The sequence below is a fragment of the Bufo bufo genome, chromosome 1 (assembly GCF_905171765.1).
Source record: "Bufo bufo chromosome 1, aBufBuf1.1, whole genome shotgun sequence".
In the NCBI taxonomy this organism is placed as follows: domain Eukaryota; kingdom Metazoa; phylum Chordata; class Amphibia; order Anura; family Bufonidae; genus Bufo; species Bufo bufo.
Genome location: NC_053389.1, coordinates 811,653,638 through 811,672,529, shown reverse-complemented (window position 1 = coordinate 811,672,529; position 18,892 = coordinate 811,653,638). Strand labels below are relative to the sequence as shown.

The following is an 18,892-nucleotide window of genomic DNA, read 5'->3' as shown; positions in this document are numbered from 1 at the left end:
GAACTGATTTCCTTGATCAGACAATATCTCCTGGGGAAATCCTACCCTAGTAAACACCCGCAGTAAGGCATCAGCTACCGTGTCAGCCTGGATATTGGATAGGAGAATAGCTTCCGGGTAGCGGGTGGCGTAATCCACCACTGTAAGAATATACTTCTTCCCAGTAGCACTGGGGCTGGCCAGTGGGCCAATAATGTCTACTGCTATCCGGCTAAAGGGTTCCCTAATTATCGGCATGGGGTGCAGAGAGGCTTTTGGATGATCCCCCGCCTTTCCTACTCTCTGGCAAGTCTCACAGGTCCGGCAGTATTCTCGTACCTCTGCATGTAACCTAGGCCAGAAGAAAGCACAAGACAACCGACTCCGGGTCTTAGCTATCCCTAAATGTTCGGCCAAGGGGATGTCGTGAGCCAGCCTCAATAGCTCCTGTCTGTACTTCTGGGGTACGACTAGCTGTTTGTGGGGGCCCTCGCGTTTCCCGTTGCCCACCCCTTCAGTGTAACGATAAAGAAGCCCTCCCTCCCACTCTATTCTGTCTTCCCCTAACCCCCCTGGATCCTTGCCGGCCCTGTCCCTATAGCACGCTAAAGTAGGGTCTCTCCGGGTTTCTTGCCTAACGTCGGAAGGAGAATCCCAGGACATAGGGTTGTCAAGTCGGGGTAACGTGGGAGGATTTGGTCTTTCCTGGGTCCCCATAGGAGTGGAGTTGCCTTGTAGGTGGCTTTGTTTTTGGGTGGTCACGGCCATGGCGGTCTCTGGTGCAAATGAAGAAGTCAAATGCCCCAAGTCGTTCCCCAAAAGTACTTCTGCGGGTAACTCACGGAGTATCCCTACTCTCACTTGTCGCTTCCCTGAGCCCCAATCCAGGTGAACTCTGGCGGTGGATAAGCGCAGCACCTTGCCCCCTGCTACCCTGACTGCCACAGTCTGGCCGGTTCGGGCCGACTGAGGAACCATGTGAGGCTGAATAAGGGTAATCGTAGCCCCGGAATCACGAAGTCCCTGGGCCGGCTGCCCATTAACCCATACCGCCTGACGATGGTGCTGCCGATTATCTTCAGCTGCGGCCTGGACGGGATCCGCCTCGAACAGCTCACCAAACTCTTCCTGAACATATAGCGGGTTGGCCTCGTTCTGGAGGCAATAATTCGCCGACTTGGATAACTGGGCAGTCTCTTTGTACCTCGGGGATCGGTTAGGGCAATAACGCTGCAGATGACCCGTTTGATTACATGTATAGCACTTAGGCCCGGTAGAAGATTTTGATTGGGCTAAGGGTCTAGAGGCAGCCCACTGAGATACTGGAGTTGGGCTCGAGGTCGGTACACTGGGCCGCGGTAGTGGATAGCGCTGGCCTCCAATGGATCTCCGAGAGTCCAGATATTCATCGGCCAAAGTAGCTGCTTGCTGTACCATCTGTGGCCGCTTATCTCGCACCCAATCCCGTACTATCGGAGGGGTGTGGTCAAAGAACTGCTCTAAGAGAACTAGCTGGGTGATGTACTCTATGGTATGAGCATGGCTTCCCTGGAACCAGCCCTTGAGGTTCCGCTGCAGACGATGTGCCCACTCCACGTAGGTTAGGTTTCCTTGTTTCCGGGATTCTCGAAACTTAATCCGGCTGGCTTCAGGGGTAATGGCAAATCGGGCTAGCAGGGCTGCTTTTACCCGGTCATAATCCATGGCGTCCTCATCCTCCATGGCCCGATACGCATCCGCAGCTTTGCCAGTTAGGTTACTCGCCAGTAAGGCGACCCGATCTTGGGACGGCACTTTATGTATCTGGCACAGTCTCTCAAAGTCCTGGAGGAACTCTTCTATTTCCTCCTCTCCGTCCTTAAATAATTTGAATGCGCGAAAGGGCAACTTACGGACAGGTGCTGTATCTCTAGGTGCTGTCTCTGATCGCCGTATTTCCGCTATTCTCCACTCATGTTGTCGCTCCAATTCTCTCTCTTGTCGCTCTAGTTCTTTCTCTTGCCGCTCATCCTGCAGCTGGATGTCTCTGATGGCATTCTGTATGGCGGTCTCAGATGGGTTGGTACCATATAATGCCAACTGTTCTCTAACTCGTTGCTGAAACAGGACCGAGGTCCAGCATCACCATCCCTCTGATCCATCTCAGCTAACTCACTGATCAAGGTGGCCTTGTTCTTTGTCCCAGCGATCCCTCCTCGGCTCTCAAGTAAATCTTTCAGCGTGTCTCTCCTGCAGGCTGCGTAGCTGGTCATTCCTAGTTGTGATTTGGAGTGTCCCAGTAACTGGAGAGCCAATCCCACCGCTGCCACCAATGTAACGAGCCCCTGCTCGCTCTATTCTGCTCTCATGGCACTCCCTGATGTGACCACAATATCTGCTGGTTCCGCCGTTGATGATCCGGCCTCAAACGACCGCTCGTGTCGTTTTAATTCTCAAAGAACTAACACCAGTCAGGCTGTATGTGAGTTCAAACTGACAGAATCTTTATTGAATGCATCACATATATTTATAATGACAGTTGGAACACCTCTTTCAATTGGTAAATTGTAAAACCCCCTCTGATTGGCTATGCAAATGAGGTAAGCAGAGATTAGTTCAAGAGCTTGGCTGGGAGGCAGATGGGTGTGGCCATTGTCACAGAGAGAGTCAAACCATGACAGTAACGAATTGCATTTTTTCCTTAAAATGGCTGCTGCACGTGTGAGGACATGGAGCAAGGAACTCTGGGAAGGCGGGATCACCCATAATGCCATGCATGCAGCCAATCAGCAGCCAGCCAGCCCTGTGATGTCACAGCCCTATAAATAGCCTCAGCCATTTTGGATTCTGCCATTTTCCAGTGTACTTAGTGCAGGGAGAGATGTCAGCAGGCGCTAGGGACAGTGCTAGGAAAGACTTCATTGTGCTGAAAAAACAATTTAGAAGTTCAGGGAAAGATTATTCAAGGTGTAGGGAAAGGATAGGGAGGAATCATTACACAGTATTGAAGCAAAACAGGGTCCAATAGGGGTGTTTACCGCCTGGGTTATAAGAACAATCCTATTACACCTTGCTGCACTGACTGCGGATCCAAATTGCCATTATATAGCTCTGTAATTCCAGCAAACCGTTCTTATTAGGGTGCAAGTGCTGTTGGATACCGCAAGGAAATATTTCTATGTCTTATTTGCCCTTGTGCGGTGCAGTTTTATGTTCTAAAGGGGTTATTAGCCGTTATGTGTTGAAGCGCGAAAATTACAGCTCTTTTTGGCGTGTATTAATGGCTAAAAAATATATATTGCTTTTCAGCGGTGCAGTTATATGTTCTAAAGCCTTTTGTGGCGTGTATAAGTGGAAAAAAATAAGTGCCTATTTGCCGTTTAGCAGTGCAGTTATATGTTCTGAACCCTTTTGTGGCGTGTATTAGTGGCAAAACAATATATATATATTTGCCGTTCAGAGGTGCAGTTATATGTTCTAAAGCCTTTTGTGGTGTGTATAAGTGGAAAAACATAAGGGCCTATTTGCTGTTCAGCAATGTAGTTATATGTACTAAAGCCTTTTGTGGCGTGTATTAGTGGCAAAACAATATATACAATTGCCGTTCAGAGGTGCAGTTATATGTTATACACACCACAAAAGGCTTTAGAACATGTAACTGCACCTCTGAACGGCAATTGTATATATTGTTTTGCCACTAATACACGCCACAAAAGGCTTTAGTACATATAACTACATTGCTGAACAGCAAATAGGCCCTTATTTTTTTCCACTTATACACACCACAAAAGGCTTTAGAAGTGGAAAAAAATAAGGGCCTGTTTGCCGTTCAGCGGGGCAGTTATATGTTCTGAAGCCTTTTGTGGCGTGTATTAGTGGCAAAACAATATATATATATATTTGCCATTCAGAGGTGCAGTTATATGTTCTAAAGCCTTTTGTGGTGTGTATAAGTGGAAAAAAATAAGGGCCTATTTGCTGTTCAGCGGTGCAGTTATATGTTGTATAGCCTTTTGTGGCGTGTATTAGTGGCAAAACAATATATACAATTGCCGTTCAGAGGTGCAGTTATATGTTCTAAAGCCTTTTGTGGCGTGTATAAGTGGAAAAAAATAAGGGCCTGTTTGCCGTTCAGCGGTGCAATTATATGTTCTAAAGCCCTTTTTGGCGTGTACTAGTGGAAAAAGAAAAATATATTTGCCGTTCAGCGGTGCAGTTATATGTTCTAAAGCCTTTTGTGGCGTGTATTAGTGGCACAAAAAAAGTATTTGCCGTTGTGTGGTGAAGCGAGAAAATTACAGACTTTTATGGGGTGTTTTAATTTCCTTTTTATATATTTATTAGATCTAACAGTATGTCAGACAGAGAAGTGCCAGGCCCTGCACAGGTCACAGCAGAGTAAGGGGGCATGGCAGCAGGAGTCACAGCGAAAGGCCTGAGCTCCCGGTGTCATTTAGTGGTCGTGTCTTGACCAGAAACCCAGCGGTTTTTGAATGGTTGACTCGGTCATCCACTTCGTCCCAAGTGACATCAGACACCCCTAGCCAAGAGTCGGTGGGTTCGTCAGACACAACCCTTAGTTGCCATGGCCCGGGAGCAAGCCCTGTGCCCTCACCTGTCCTCTGTCCCTTTCTGTTCCCACAACCAGAGAAGTATTATATGCTGTGGGCTCAGCCCAACTATACAGTGAGGACAAGCTACTAGAGCAGCAGCTACTGGCAAGCCAAGATGTGAAGGATACATCCGCCGCTTCCTCCGCTAGGTGGGCAAGTAGTGATGAGGAGAGTGGAATGGGAGCTGGTGTTGCGAGCGGTGAGGCTCCTGACCCAGAGACCGTTGAGGAGGACATCAGTGACGTGCAGACAGTACTCGATGATGATGATGTAGCTGATCGCACTCGAGAGCCGGGTGAATTAAGGGCTTCATCATCATCGAGAGAAGAGGGTGTCAGCTTGCCCGTGAGGCAGCTGCGGAGCCAGCAAGTCGCTAGCGTGGCCGGGAGTCAGCAGGGTGGCAGCAGTGGGAGGTTGGTAGCCAAACGTGCCAGGGGTAGACCACCTGCATCGCAGGAGCCTACCTGCCCGGAAAGTAGTGGTGCAGGGGTTCACGGAAGCAGCGGCGGTAGCAGTCAGTGCGTAGTGTTGGGGGTAAAATCACCTACTCGGCAGTGTGACAATTTTTGTTAAGCCGCCGGAGGAGGTGAACATGGCCATATGTAGAATCTGTGGGCAGAAGGTAAAGTGTGGCCAGGGTGCCAATGTTGGCACCACGTCCCTGCGTCAACATATGCAACGTCACCATAAAGTGGCCTGGGAAAACCATGGCTCCGATGTGGTGGTCCAGCCTGCCGCAGCAACCGCTGCATCACCCAGTGGCACGAAACCCGGTTTCAGGCAGTCAAAGTTCCACCACCTCAGCTGAAGGGAGCTGTCTGTCCTTCCCATCATCTGCTGGTCCTGATGCTCCTGCTCCTCCTCGTCAGTCATTCTGTCAGCAATCGATCACCGAAGCAATTGCCAAGAGACAACAGTATGCGTGCACTCATCCAACGGTGCAGAAGCTGAATGTGCTCCTGTCCAAGTTGCTGGTGCTGCAGTCCCTCCCTTTCCAAGTGGTGCACTCTGCACCTTTCAGAGAACTGATGGCTTGTGCCGAGCCGAAGTGGAGAGTCCCAAGCCGTCATTTCTTTGCCAAAAAGACAGTACCAGCACCCATGTAGAACAGAAGGTGGGCCAGTCCTTGAGCCTGTCGGTGTCTGCCAAAGTGCACGGCAGCGCCGACGTGTGGAGCTGTAACTACGGTCAGGGACAATACATGTCCTTTATGGCCCACTGGGTGAATGGGGTTCCTGCACAGCCACACCAGCAACTTGGCCAGGTGACGCCGATTCTGCCTCTACGTTGTGACGCCGTTGGTCCTGCGACAATGTCCGCCTCATCCTCCACCGTGTACTCAGCCTCCACTGCAGGGACAATTCACCATGCCCCTCCAGCATACCACATGTGCAGGGCACGGCGGTGTCACGCTGTTCTGCACCTCGTTTGGCTTGGTGAACGGAGTCACACAGGGGAGCAACTTCTCTATGTCCTTCATCAAGAAATCGAATCCTGGCTTTTATCCGCGACAACTCAAAATCGGAACCATGGTGACAGACAACAGGAAGAACATGGTGTCGGCGCTGGGTCAAGGAGGGCTGAGCCATGCTCCCTGCATGGCACACGTGTTCAATCTGGTTGTCAAGCGGTTCCTGAAGTCTTCCACCCATCTGGAAGACATCCTAAAAATGGCCAGGAAACTTTGCATGCACTACAGCCACTCGTACACCGCAAAGCACACCCTCCTTGATCTGCAGCGGCAGAACGGCGTCCCCCAACATAGGCTGATATGCGGCGTTTCCACCCATTGGAATTCCACCCTCCATATGTTGGACCGACTATACGAACAGAGAAAGGCCATAAACGATTTCTTGATGACCCAAGCGGACAGGAGTACTCCTCTGTGTAACTTCGATGTCAGCCAGTCACAGCTCATGCGTGACACTTGCCGTCTGCTCAGGCCCTTTGAGGAGGCCACGTTATTTGTCAGTCGCCAGGACTATGGGGTGAACGTCATTCCACTGCTTCATGTCCTGGAACAGATGCAGGTAAATATGGCTGGTCAGGGGACTGGAGATGTGGCGCCTAGATCTTACGGCCACATGAGCCTTGTGGGGGCTGAACTGGAGGAGGAGGACATGGGGAGCACAAGCAATGTGTAGCGAAATGGGTGGTTTGTACACACAGGTGACAGGAGAGGAGGAGCAGGAGCAGCCAGAGGAGCTACAGGGCGATGAGGAAGACGAGGCAGAGGACCCAGACACACCGTGGCAGTATGCAGTGGAGATGGAGGCAGGGAGTCCCTCCGAGTTACTTGCACAAATGGCCCGATGCATGCTCACTTGCTTGGGTAGTGACAGCCGAATTGTCAACATTCGGCAGAGGGATGACGTCTCTCCACCTTGTTGGACTCTCACTACCGGTCCAAAATGGGGGCTTTTACACCCGCTGAGAGGGAGGACAAACTGAACTACTATAGAGACATCCTATGTAGTGAGTTGGCCGCTGCCTATCTGCGTCATAGTCCATCCTCTCGCAGGTCTGACCGGGTGGGCCCTCTGCGCTCATGTTCCTCTGCCATGGCTACTGTTGCAGGGTGGGGGGATAGGAGCAGTTCCAGCTCCATCAGCAGCAACTTGAGTCTAGAGTCGCTGATGAGCAGCTTTCTTCACCCGCCTAGTGAAGAAACTACTCACCAACAGCAGCAACTAGACCTGGAGCAGGACCTGAACCAGCAGGTGGTGGCATACTTGGACAGTACCCTGCCAACCCACATTGAAGATCCGCTGGACTACTGGGCAGCCAGTTTTTGCCCTGGAAAAGCTGTCCTGCCTGGCCAGTAGTGTGGCATCAGAGCGGGTGCCATAGTTACCCCAAGAAGAACTCGCCAGGATTTCCACCCACCAGAGCCTGATGCATCAGACTAGATCATCCATGGTGCCACACCAACACGTTGACAAAAGAGACCGGTTTCTTCTGGCTACCTGCCTCATCTACTATTCTGATGCTGCCACCTGCCTGATGCCACACATCTGATGTCAAGTGCTCCTTCTTTCACCCACCATCTTCAGCTGGTACTCGTACTGCCACCCACCTCCCCACTCTGTCACCGGGTCACTCTGTGGTCTCCTGATGCTGCTGTCACCTCCACACTATGTCACCTTGCCACTCTGTGGCCGCCTGATGCTGCCGTCACCTCCACAATCTGTCATTGGGCCACTCTGTGATCTCCTCATGCTGCTTCCACCTCACCACTATGTCATAGGGCCACTCTGTGGACTTCTTATGCTGTTCCCACCCTCCCCACTTCATGACTGGGCCACTATTTTGCCTTTAGGCCTGGCTGACATCATCATTTATTTGACCTTTCTTCTGATCTGTCAGAAGGAAGGAAAAATGAGATGCCCAACGGATCCTGTCTGTGTAGCAGCTGTAAGGCCTGTATGGTCCCATCAGAATTGGCGTATGATTTGGTAGCCAAAATCAGGAGTCGGTACAAAACACAGCAGACATACAAATATTCCATTCACGTGTCATCTGTTTTGGATCCACTCCTGTTTTCTTTTGGGCATTAGCAAAACTGATGGATTATTGAGCAAATGCTGACCGAGTGAAGGAGGATGCTCCACAGACAGGATCCGTTTTTTGGGGGTTATTGTTCTGACGGATCAGAGGAAGGGCAAAATATTCAGTGACGTCAACACAAACTTACTGCTGACACCCTCTCCACTCTGTCGGGGGGCTCTACTTGTATAAGCGTTTAATAGAACAGGTTCTGTAGACATCTATGTGGAATCGGCTGATGACGGTGTAAAAGGAGTGCGCTTCTTCTTGGCGCTAACATCGACCTGTAAGGCTGAGTTCATACTTGAGCTATTTGGTCAGTTTTGGCCTCGTGACTGCCCAAATAAGTGAAGTGTGCAGTGATTCTAAGAGCGACGCCTGTCATGTGCATGTCATACGGACTCACAGTATTATTTCACTACCACAGCAGACTTACTATGCGTGTTACTGCAAGGCACAGTGTTCTACACCACTATAGAGGCTCTCTGCAGCCAGGAAATAGACGTTTTTTTAACGCGATTTGCCGCCAATAAATTCGGATCGAAGTGAATTTTTTCAAAAAATTCGGCAAACCGGCCAAATCAAATTTTTTCTAAATTCGCTCATCTCTAGTCTTCATCTATAACGGGGCAAAGTAATAAAACTTGCATAACATTCTCTGGTCTCATATCATGCAACGACCATATTGTTTGTTTCCGTTGTGTGCAAGAGCTTAGTAACCAACAGTCCATACTACAATTGTAAATGGCAGATGCATCCTTATAGATATTTCTCAAGTTTCTCAGAGATTTTCTATCTCTTGGATTTTCTGCCTCAATTACAGTTTCATTTTTGGTCTCCTAACTTTAGTTCTTATCACCATTATGACAGATTTTAAGGGAAGCTTTCCTTTATTATATTTCTTCCACATCTTTTTACTTTTACTCGTCTTCATCATGATCTTCCGCGTTCCAGCGGACTTGCGTTGACTTTCTATCTAATGACCATAAGACTGAAAGAGGGTTACCTAACCCTAAATCTTCTAAACCAATAATGATCCATTCTTGTGCCTTGGGATGATATCCAATGCGATTAATGAACAACTTTTTTTTTAGATCTACTACCAGAATGTCTGGGAAAAACATCAACTTCTGTATCAGAAGCTGACAGAGGATAGGAGACGTCACAGGCGTTCAGGTAATGACAAACAATGGTGGAACCTACAAACATTACAACATATTCCAAAAAGCCTTAGTTACCATAATTTTCGTTTTATAAGACGCACTTTTTCACCCTCCAAAGTGGGGGGGGGGGGAGTCACTGCATCTTTTAAAACGAACATGACGCAAATTAGGTGGCTCAGGAGCTCTCAATAACAGCTCCTGAGCCTGCCATTAAACTGTTCAGCGGGCTGACTGCTTCACTTAATGTGCTCTGTATGCCGCCAGCCCACACGTCCATTGAGCTCCCCTATGGGTGTAAAGCGGTGGGCGGGCTGGTGGCTTCACTTACTGTGCTCCGCTGCCGCCAGCCTGCGCCGTTCAGCTGATTGGTGGTGAGTGCATCCTGCTACCCACACCTCCACCAATCAGCCTCCTTCCTATCTCCCGCCGTACCAGCACTGCTCCTGCTGTGTACGGCGGTTTTGTGGATCTAGTCTCTCGGTGAGTCGAGCACAGGGGCTATAAATGTGTGTCATAAATCACTATAACCCCCCTCATCCATAGGTATCCACTCATATACTGCAGTACATGGGTGGATTCCTATGGATCAGGGGGGTTATAGTCATATGCCAATTACAGAACAGTCCCTGGACTGTGTTTATATTAAATATGACTATAACTCCCCTCATCCTTCAGAATACACCAATACACAGATTCTCCATAACAATGCATCATCCATAGATCCCCCTATAACAGTGCATCATCCATAGATCCCCCTATAACAGTGCATCATCCATAGATCGCCCTATAACAGTGCATCATCCATAGATCGCCCTATAACAGTGCATCATCCATAGATCCCCCTATAACAGTGCATCATCCATAGATCCCCCTATAACAGTGCATCATCCATAGATCCCCCTATAACAGTGCATCATCCATAGATCCCCCTATAACAGTGCATCATCCATAGATCCCCCTATAACAGTGCATCATCCATAGATCCCCCTATAACAGTGCATCATCCATAGATCCCCCTATAACAGTGCATCATCCATAGATCCCCCTATAACAGTGCATCATCCACAGATCCCCCATAACAATGCATCATCCACAGATGTCCCCATAAGTGTGTCATCCACAGATCCCCATAACAGTGTCATCCAAAGATTCTCCATAACAATGCATCATCCACAGATCCCCAATAACAGTGCGTCATCCACAGATCCCCCATAACAATGCGTCATCCACAGATCACCATTAGTTCAAAACCCACCAAAAGCACACCTTTTGGTTCAAAATATTTTTTTTCTTATTTTCCTTCTCAAAAACCTACATGCGTCTTATCATCAGGTGCGTCTTATAAAGCAAAAAATACAGTAGTTGTTTATGCCCTACAGTTGGACCAAAAGTTGCGTATTGCCAAAAAAATGGAGCTTTACTATAAGTTTCCCAAAAAGTGGAGCTTTACATCAAGTTGCCCAAATTGTGATGCATCACTGTAACCTGCCCCAAAAATGAGCCTTACTGTATATTTCCAAAATGTGGAGCTTCAAAGTGGCATTTCACTGTATGTTGCCCAAACATTCAACTTTACTGTATTTAAGTTGCCCAAAATGTGGAGATTTACTGTACTTTCCCCAAAATGTGCAGCTTCACTCTAGCTTAAACCTTTAAAAAAATGTCCACCTGAAATGACTCAGCTTTTTTCCTGTCGTGAAGTGATATAGTGTGATATTTTCTCCTCACTATTCATATTTCTTTTCCAGCAATTGGTAATAAAAGAAACAAACAAAATAATCGGAAATCTTCAGTAGTCACCGCAGCTCATTATGAAGGTAATGCTTCCAACATCTCAATCAATCTTCTTCAGATCTTCAGCTCAGTCTTCATATTCCTCAGATCTTCAGCTCAGTCTTCATATTATTCAGATCTTCAGCTTAGTCTTCATATTCTTCAGATCTTCAGCTTAGTCTTCATTTTCCTCAGATCTTCAGCTCAGTGTAAACCTGGCATTGAGTGTAGGTCAAAGAAGGAACAATGTTTCCAAGAAGTGAAATATTCCAATCTAAATTCTCGAATTAGTTAAGAGTTAAAAAAGTGAGACTTAAAGAGGTTCTGCAGGATCCTGAAAAATGTCATTTAATTGTGTAAACTTAGTCTCCTACAGAGCAGAATAGTCCACTTTTCCAGAGTCTGCGCTTCAATCTCGGTTCTTCAGCTATGATCCATTGTCTACCATCCAGATGAGCAGCAGTCACAACACTTCCCATAGTGCTGTGTGCGGCAAGCTAAGCCAGAAATGTAAACGCCACTACATCCCCCATCATCCCCTTGCTGTTTCCTCCCACATAGCTTTCATATGACCAGCAGTGGACTCTGCCTACCCTGCTAGTGGATTGAGAGCATTGACCGGCCCATTCCAAGATCACATGGGTCTGACATCAAGACTATTTGGCTGGGGATTCTGATGAAGGGCATCATGGGAGGTCTGGTCGTGATGTCAGAGGAAATAAAGTCTCTACAGAGGGCGCAGTCACGTGACCACTCTGCTGATCTCTGGAGAAAAAGTAGCACAAGTATATTAGTAAGTTGTAGGGCTTGGCAGGGGAAGGACAGGGAAAAAATTTTGATTCGGATAACCCCTTTAAATGGACTGCGGCAGACAAATTGTTCTTGGTGCCAGACAGTGAGCTTTGAGCATCTCAGAATCTTCGAACCTTGAGATATTTTCGCACAAAACAAAGAGAGATGTGTAAAACAAAAACATCAAGGGAACACCAGTTTTAGGTGCAAAAACACCATGTCAATATGAAAGGGTAAATATGTTGGTGCTGTAACAGGACCTGCTGCAACCAATCAATTGCCACATGTGATGAGACAAATCCCTTTAATACCAATTTCCACTGTTGCTGCTGACCATGGACAAGCCTTTATGGCTAACGTCTAATAATCAATACTTCCAGAAGGAGAACATGTGATAAAGCTCACACCATCTCAATATGGTAATCATCTCAGTCTACTCCAATATGTCAACCACAGACTTCCCAGGGAGTCGCCCCAGCTCCACAACTATCCCTGCACTTTGAGTCCCTAGAAGAAAAGCGCATTACAGATTTTTGTCATTGTGATCCAGGACTCCTTCCAGAAGGGTTTGCTTTGAATGAGGCATTAAAAGTAATTGATCTTGTGCAAAGAATTTTGTCTGGCGTCAACGATGACTTTTGTATTTTTCAGTAAAATTGCCAAAAGGAGGACAACAGATGAATGCAGGTGAGCAGACGACAGATGTCTTTCCACTGTGTTAGATAAAGGCGTCACTGAATAATGTAATTACCCTTAAAATGTAACATTTATTAGTGATACCTTAAAATATATATTAATATATATCCCCACAACAAAACATAGATAAATGGAGATCATTATCAGCATAAGGGACATGTGCATAAATTCAATAATATTTAACTGGTGCCACAAGTGTGGTCACTCACGATACTGTAGACCCCTATGGTAAAGGGACCACATTCACCCTATCACTCAGTGGGGATTACTTGGATACTTGCTGCAGAGACTTGGATACTTGCTGCAGAGACTTGGATACTTGCTGCAGAGACTTGGATACTTGCTGCAGAGACTTATGGTCTGGAGTCCTCCAGGTAATTAGGAAGGAGCATGTAGGTTAATGCATAAAGTCCGCTTTTAGGCATCAGGGAAGCTATCCCTAAATTTCTGTACTGTCCCTGCCTAAAAGCGGAGTAATCGCCCCGAAAGGGGCGGCCCCACTTAACGGTGGCTGTACCCTCACTGAGAGTCCCTACCTATCCAGTAATTCCCAGTCACAATGATGCCAGTTCTTTCAATCAGTTGTCCCATGCGGTATAGGATCTCCAATTTTCAAGTGTCCCGATGCATTTCCCCTATTAGATGTGTTGGTTCATCGGGGGACCAGTATAGAGAAAGCCGAATATGTCGGACAAATGTCCAAATATGATAGAAGCTAAGTACCCTTACTGAAGAGGATAGAATATGCTTTATATATCTTCAAAAATTATGATGTAGGCAGACGACAGATGTCTTCCAATTTCTTTCCACTGTGTGATATAAAACTATAACCTTCTATCTTCACAGATGATAATGGTACGATCCTTCACTGGACTGAAGTTCCACGAAACTCTACCAGCCCAGTCAGATATGATGATGGAAAGGGGGAGTTTATGGTCAACGTCAAGGGATTGTTCTATTTGTATTGCCAGGTGAGAAAGATGTTACCTCCTGGGTTCTTCACTTCCCATTCCAGGAACTAAATCTGACTTCCAGTCCATCTTGTTTTTATCTTGTTTCACTTTCTTTTCTGAGCTACCATATCTTTAGTCAGAATTACTACCACCATTTACCATAAACCATCTTCATCCTTCTTCTTATATCCACCACAAGATTGCTAACATCTTGACAACCGTCTACAATGAACCACACCAAGTCATTCACATCAAAACCATTTGTGGCCATTTACAACAATCTATAAGTAGTGTGAGGATTTAGGTAAAGAAACATGTAGATGGACACTCCGTAGGTGGCACACAAGAAGGTTGCAATCCACACAGCAGAATTTTTTATGCAACTTACCTCAGTCAGTGTCATTTATAAGTTTTGACAACAGGAACATAATATAACTAAGCAAAGTCAAAGCCTATGCCTGTGTGGCTCTGACTTAAACACAATATGGTTGCTAACTAACCAGGTTTTGGCTTAGTGTCTAGTACCACACATCAACAAAGCAGTACAGTTCATACAAGTGGTAAGTTTTTCAAAGTATTAAAACTCCAGCTTCTTTACCCAGAACTGCACCAACTGCAGCCCTAAAATAGCCCGGCCATTATATATTGACTGGACTGGTCCTGGAGCCGGGAGTCAATGGCAAGATCCACTAACAATCCTACCTGCCTTTCCATAGAAACCTAGGCCCAGAACGTCAACTTATCAACAAAAAGCCTGAGCAAACTAGATTTGCTGAGGAAATCCTGCTTTCTGAGTTCCTCATCTCACCATCCTAGAAAACTAGGTGAGATGTACACCCCACCAGCTACAGGCCTATAGTATCTACCTTGTAAGTCAATGTCTAACATTACAGATTTTTGACTCAGGCTATCAGTAATACTACAGACACCAATCCGCAGACATCAAAGATTCAGAAACATTGCTATAAATACTCTCTACCAGTTGGACCTCCACAAAAAAAATGAGTACCTGCTGAAAGTCCAACATCTTTGTCCCTTAGGTAGTATACTTTGATTACCATTCTACTAGAGATAACTTATGGGATAGTAGAAAGTGGTGCCACATTTCAAACTGGTTCATAGTCAAGTGTCTACTTTGACATATACAGTAAAGCTATCAGGCAGGCTGCTCCAGCAGAGGAACAGCCTGACGGAGTTATAACTAAACAAAGTCTATTACTGAATTTTCAACAACTGACATTGGTCACGAATTTTGGTAACCTTCTATTGCTACCATAATTGCCTTAATAGTCTTCTTGTTACCAAAACAACTTACTAGCATTCCCTGCTCTACCTCTTTTAATTTGTCTACCTCTTCCCTGTCTTGGTCTATCTCTTCTTCAGTCATATATTGTTGATGGTATACTTCTTTAATAGGTTCCATTAATGTTTGCCTACAAAGCTTCCATCTCCTTTCTTCCAAGGTGCACTTTAATGAGGACCGAAGCAGCTACATCAAGTTGGATTTACTTCTAGATGGTAATCTGATATTTCGTTGCCTGCAAGAGTTTTCTGCTACTGCTGCAAGTATCCGTGACCCCAAACTGAAGACCTGCAGTGTTTCAGGGCTTGTGGTCCTTCGTCCTGGCCACACCCTCCGCATCAAAACTCTACCCAAAGTCAGCTTGAGGGTAGAGCATTTCCTCACCTACTTTGGTCTTTTCCAGGTCCATTGAGACTTTCCACAATCTTGTCCATTGTCACCATAATGCCTGGTTCCAAAGGTCAACTGAAACACCAAAACAACTCTGGAATGAATGAACACATATTTCTAAATAATCAAAGCCATGACACAAGATCCAATTCATCTTGAGAACAAAGACTACTATGTTAGCAGCCACTGAAAATAGTGAGTCAACAATTAAGCAAAACTTTCCAGTTACGGTTAGCAAGCAGAACTTACAAGACTAACTACATAGTAGATCAGACAGGAGACAGAAGCTTTGTATAGGAAAAAGGTTACTGATCCATAAAATATTATTATGACATAACTTAGTCTAGTCCCATGTTCTTGATCACATAGTGTACAAAAATCTCTATCATTTCTGTTAGTTCACCAAATGGAGCCCAGTTGACCCATGGTGACCATACAACCTGTGTTCGTATCCAGTCCTTTGGTTGGGTCTTTGTGCCTTTTGATGACTATGGTGTCCATTACTTCCTTGACTGTCCTAAATCCAAGCTTTTAACTTTTAGAAGCCATAACAGTCTTCATCAATGAGATTTGTCTTCTCATAGTATGTCAAATACAATAAAGCTTTGTGTATCAAGTGGAAGGTTCTACTCATGTCAAAAGGCAATTGATCCAAAAAGTATTACTATGACATGCCTTAGTCTAGTCCCATGTTCTCGATCACATAGAGTAAAAAACCTCTATATATTGTGTTAGTTCATGGAATCCAGTTGACCCATAGTGAACATACGACCAATATTCTTATTTTGTCTGCAGGTTGGTTCTTCATGCCTTTCAAAGACTATGGTGTCCATGACTTTCTTCATAGTCTTAATCCAAACCTTGAACTTTTACAAGCCATAATAGTCTTCACTAATGAGTTGGGTCTGCTCATTGTATGTTTAATACAAAGCTTTGGGTGTCAAGTGGAAGGTTTTGCTCCACTGGATCAAAGATCCGATGTTTAGTTGTCTTTCCATTTGTGCTGTTCTCCAAAGCCATTGAGCTCTAGACAAATCCAAAAGACTACATGGAAAACTATACAGACAACAGACATCTTACTCATGCAAAGTAGTATTTACTACAGGATAACAGGGTTCAGCATACGTATTGGTAATGAACACTGGGGATCAAAAAGTGCCTACTTGTCTGATGTATGCAGAAACTAGTGAACTTTTTGTATAATTTTTGTTTATTTTTCCGAATTTAACTTCAACCCACTAACCTTATGGACTGCAATAACGGTTCCAGAGTATTGATGGTCTGTACAGGTCATAACTAGATATTTGATGAATTTATATAACACTGATCACTTTCAAATAAATTTTATACATGGGACACCTTAAATGATAATGTTGCTTATTATTTGACTATTGTATTGGGGCAGTATAATAAAGAGCATATACAGGACCTATAAAAAGTATCTTCTCCCCCCATATGAACTATTTCAGTGACATTTTTAACACTAATCAACACAGAAAGACTCTTTAAAGGGGTTCTCTGGGAATTAAGAAAATAAAATTACTGAAAATACTTAAATATTACTTTATTATAAATATATTCCCAAATACCTTTCATTAGTTATAATGGCTCGTTTTGTCTGGGGAATAATAATTAGGAGAAATAAAATGTCCGCCATGCTATCAGTACACACAAAACCTGTCCTAATCACACAAGAGCACAAGTTACTTCAGAACATTGAGCTAAAGAGCTGCCTCATTTTCCTCTCTGCTCTGCTCGTCAGGGATCATGGTCCTGAGCTGATAAGATCTTCAGCTGAATCTCTGTAGGAATGGAGTCCATGAGGAGACATGAAGTACAGAGAGGAGATGGGGATGTGGTTAATGAGCAGCAGCACTTGTATGTACAGTCGTGGCCAAAAGTTTTGAGAATGACACAAATATTAGTTTTCACAAAGTTTGCTGCTAAACTGCTTTTAGATCTTTGTTTCAGTTGTTTCTGTGATGTAGTGAAATATAATTACACGCACTTCATACGTTTCAAAGGCTTTTATCGACAATTACATGATATTTATGCAAAGAGTCAGTATTTGCAGTGTTGGCCCTTCTTTTTCAGGACCTCTGCAATTCGACTGGGCATGCTCTCAATCAACTTCTGGGCCAATTCCTGACTGATAACAACCTATTCTTTCATAATCACTTCTTGGAGTTTGTCAGAATTAGTGGGTTTTTGTTTGTCCACCCGCCTCTTGAGGATTGACCACAAGTTCTCAATGGGATTAAGATCTGGGGAGTTTCCAGGCCATGGACCCAAAATGTCAACTTTTTGGTCCCCGAGCCACTTAGTTATCACTTTTCCCTTATGGCACTGTGCTCCATCGTGCTGGAAAATGCATTGTTCTTCACCAAACTGTTGTTGGATTGTTGGAAGAAGTTGCTGTTGGAGGGTGTTTTGGTACCATTCTTTATTCATGGCTGTGTTTTTGGGCAAAATTGTGAGTGAGCCCACTCCCTTGGATGAGAAGCAACCCCACACATGAATGGTCTCAGGATGCTTTACTGTTGGCATGACACAGGACTGATGGTAGCGCTCACCTTTTCTTCTCCGGACAAGCCTTTTTCCAGATGCCCCAAACAATCGGAAAGAGGCTTCATCGGAGAATATGACTTTGCCCCAGTCCTCAGCAGTCCATTCACCATACTTTCTGCAGAAGATCAATAAGTCCCTGATGGTTTTTTTTGGAGAGAAGTGGCTTCTTTGCTGCCCTTCTTGACACCAGGCCATCTTCCAAAAGTCTTCGCCTCACTGTGCGTGCAGATGCGCTCACACCTGCCTGCTGCCATTCCTGAGCAAGCTCTGCACTGGTGGCACTCCGATCCCGCAGCTGAATCCTCTTTAGGAGACGATCCTGGCGCTTGCTGGACTTTATTGGACGCCCTGAAGCCTTCTTAACAAGAATTGAACCTCTTTCCTTGAAGTTCTTGATGATCCTATAAATTTTTGATTGAGGTGCAATCTTAGTAGCCACAATATCCTTGCCTGTGAAGGCATTTTTATGCAACGCAATGATGGCTGCACGCGTTTCTTTGCAGGTCACCATGGTTAACAATGGAAGAACAATGATTTCAAGCATCACCCTCCTTTTAACATGTCAAGTCTGCCATTTTAACCCAATCAGCCTGACATAATGATTTCCAGCCTTGTGCTCGTCAACATTCTCACCTGAGTTAACAAGACGATTACTGAAATGATCTCAGCAGGTCCTTTAATGACAGCAATGAAATGCAGTGGAAAGGTTTTTTTGGGATTAAGTTAATTTTCATGGCAAAGAAGGACTATGCAATTCATCTGATCACTCTTCATAACATTCTGGAGTATATGCAAATTGCTATTATAAAAAATTAAGCAGCAACTTTTCCAATTTCCAATATTTATGTAATTCTCAAAACTTTTGGCCACGACTGTAGTCTCCATTACCACAGTCTGTCCTGTCCATCCTCTCTGTACTTCATGTCACCTCATGAACTCCATTCCTACAGAGATTCAGCTGAAGATCATATTGAACTGTGTAACGGATCACCTGGCACCCCGACTGAGTATCTCCGTTTACGGATGCGCCTAGCGTTTTCCTGAGGTTTCCAAGCACTCTGGCAGACACCACAATCACCGAACCGAAGAAGCCTATGAATCCTCTTCAAGCATATGAATGCTGTGGGCAGTTGAATA

General features: G+C 45.4%; 1 protein-coding gene across 1 annotated transcript in view; it reads left to right on the top strand.

Annotated features, from left to right (window-relative positions):
- The window catches only part of LOC120988949, a 69,905-nt gene that overhangs the window by 10,180 nt on the left and 40,833 nt on the right, over positions 1–18,892 (top strand). The window contains exons 3-8 of the mRNA XM_040416759.1: positions 9,212–9,293; positions 11,029–11,097; positions 12,497–12,532; positions 13,388–13,512; positions 14,958–15,207; positions 15,983–16,101. Of these exons, the coding sequence (XP_040272693.1) occupies positions 9,212–9,293; positions 11,029–11,097; positions 12,497–12,532; positions 13,388–13,512; positions 14,958–15,207; positions 15,983–16,101 (681 nt within the window). The remainder of the gene's footprint in view (positions 1–9,211; positions 9,294–11,028; positions 11,098–12,496; positions 12,533–13,387; positions 13,513–14,957; positions 15,208–15,982; positions 16,102–18,892) is intronic.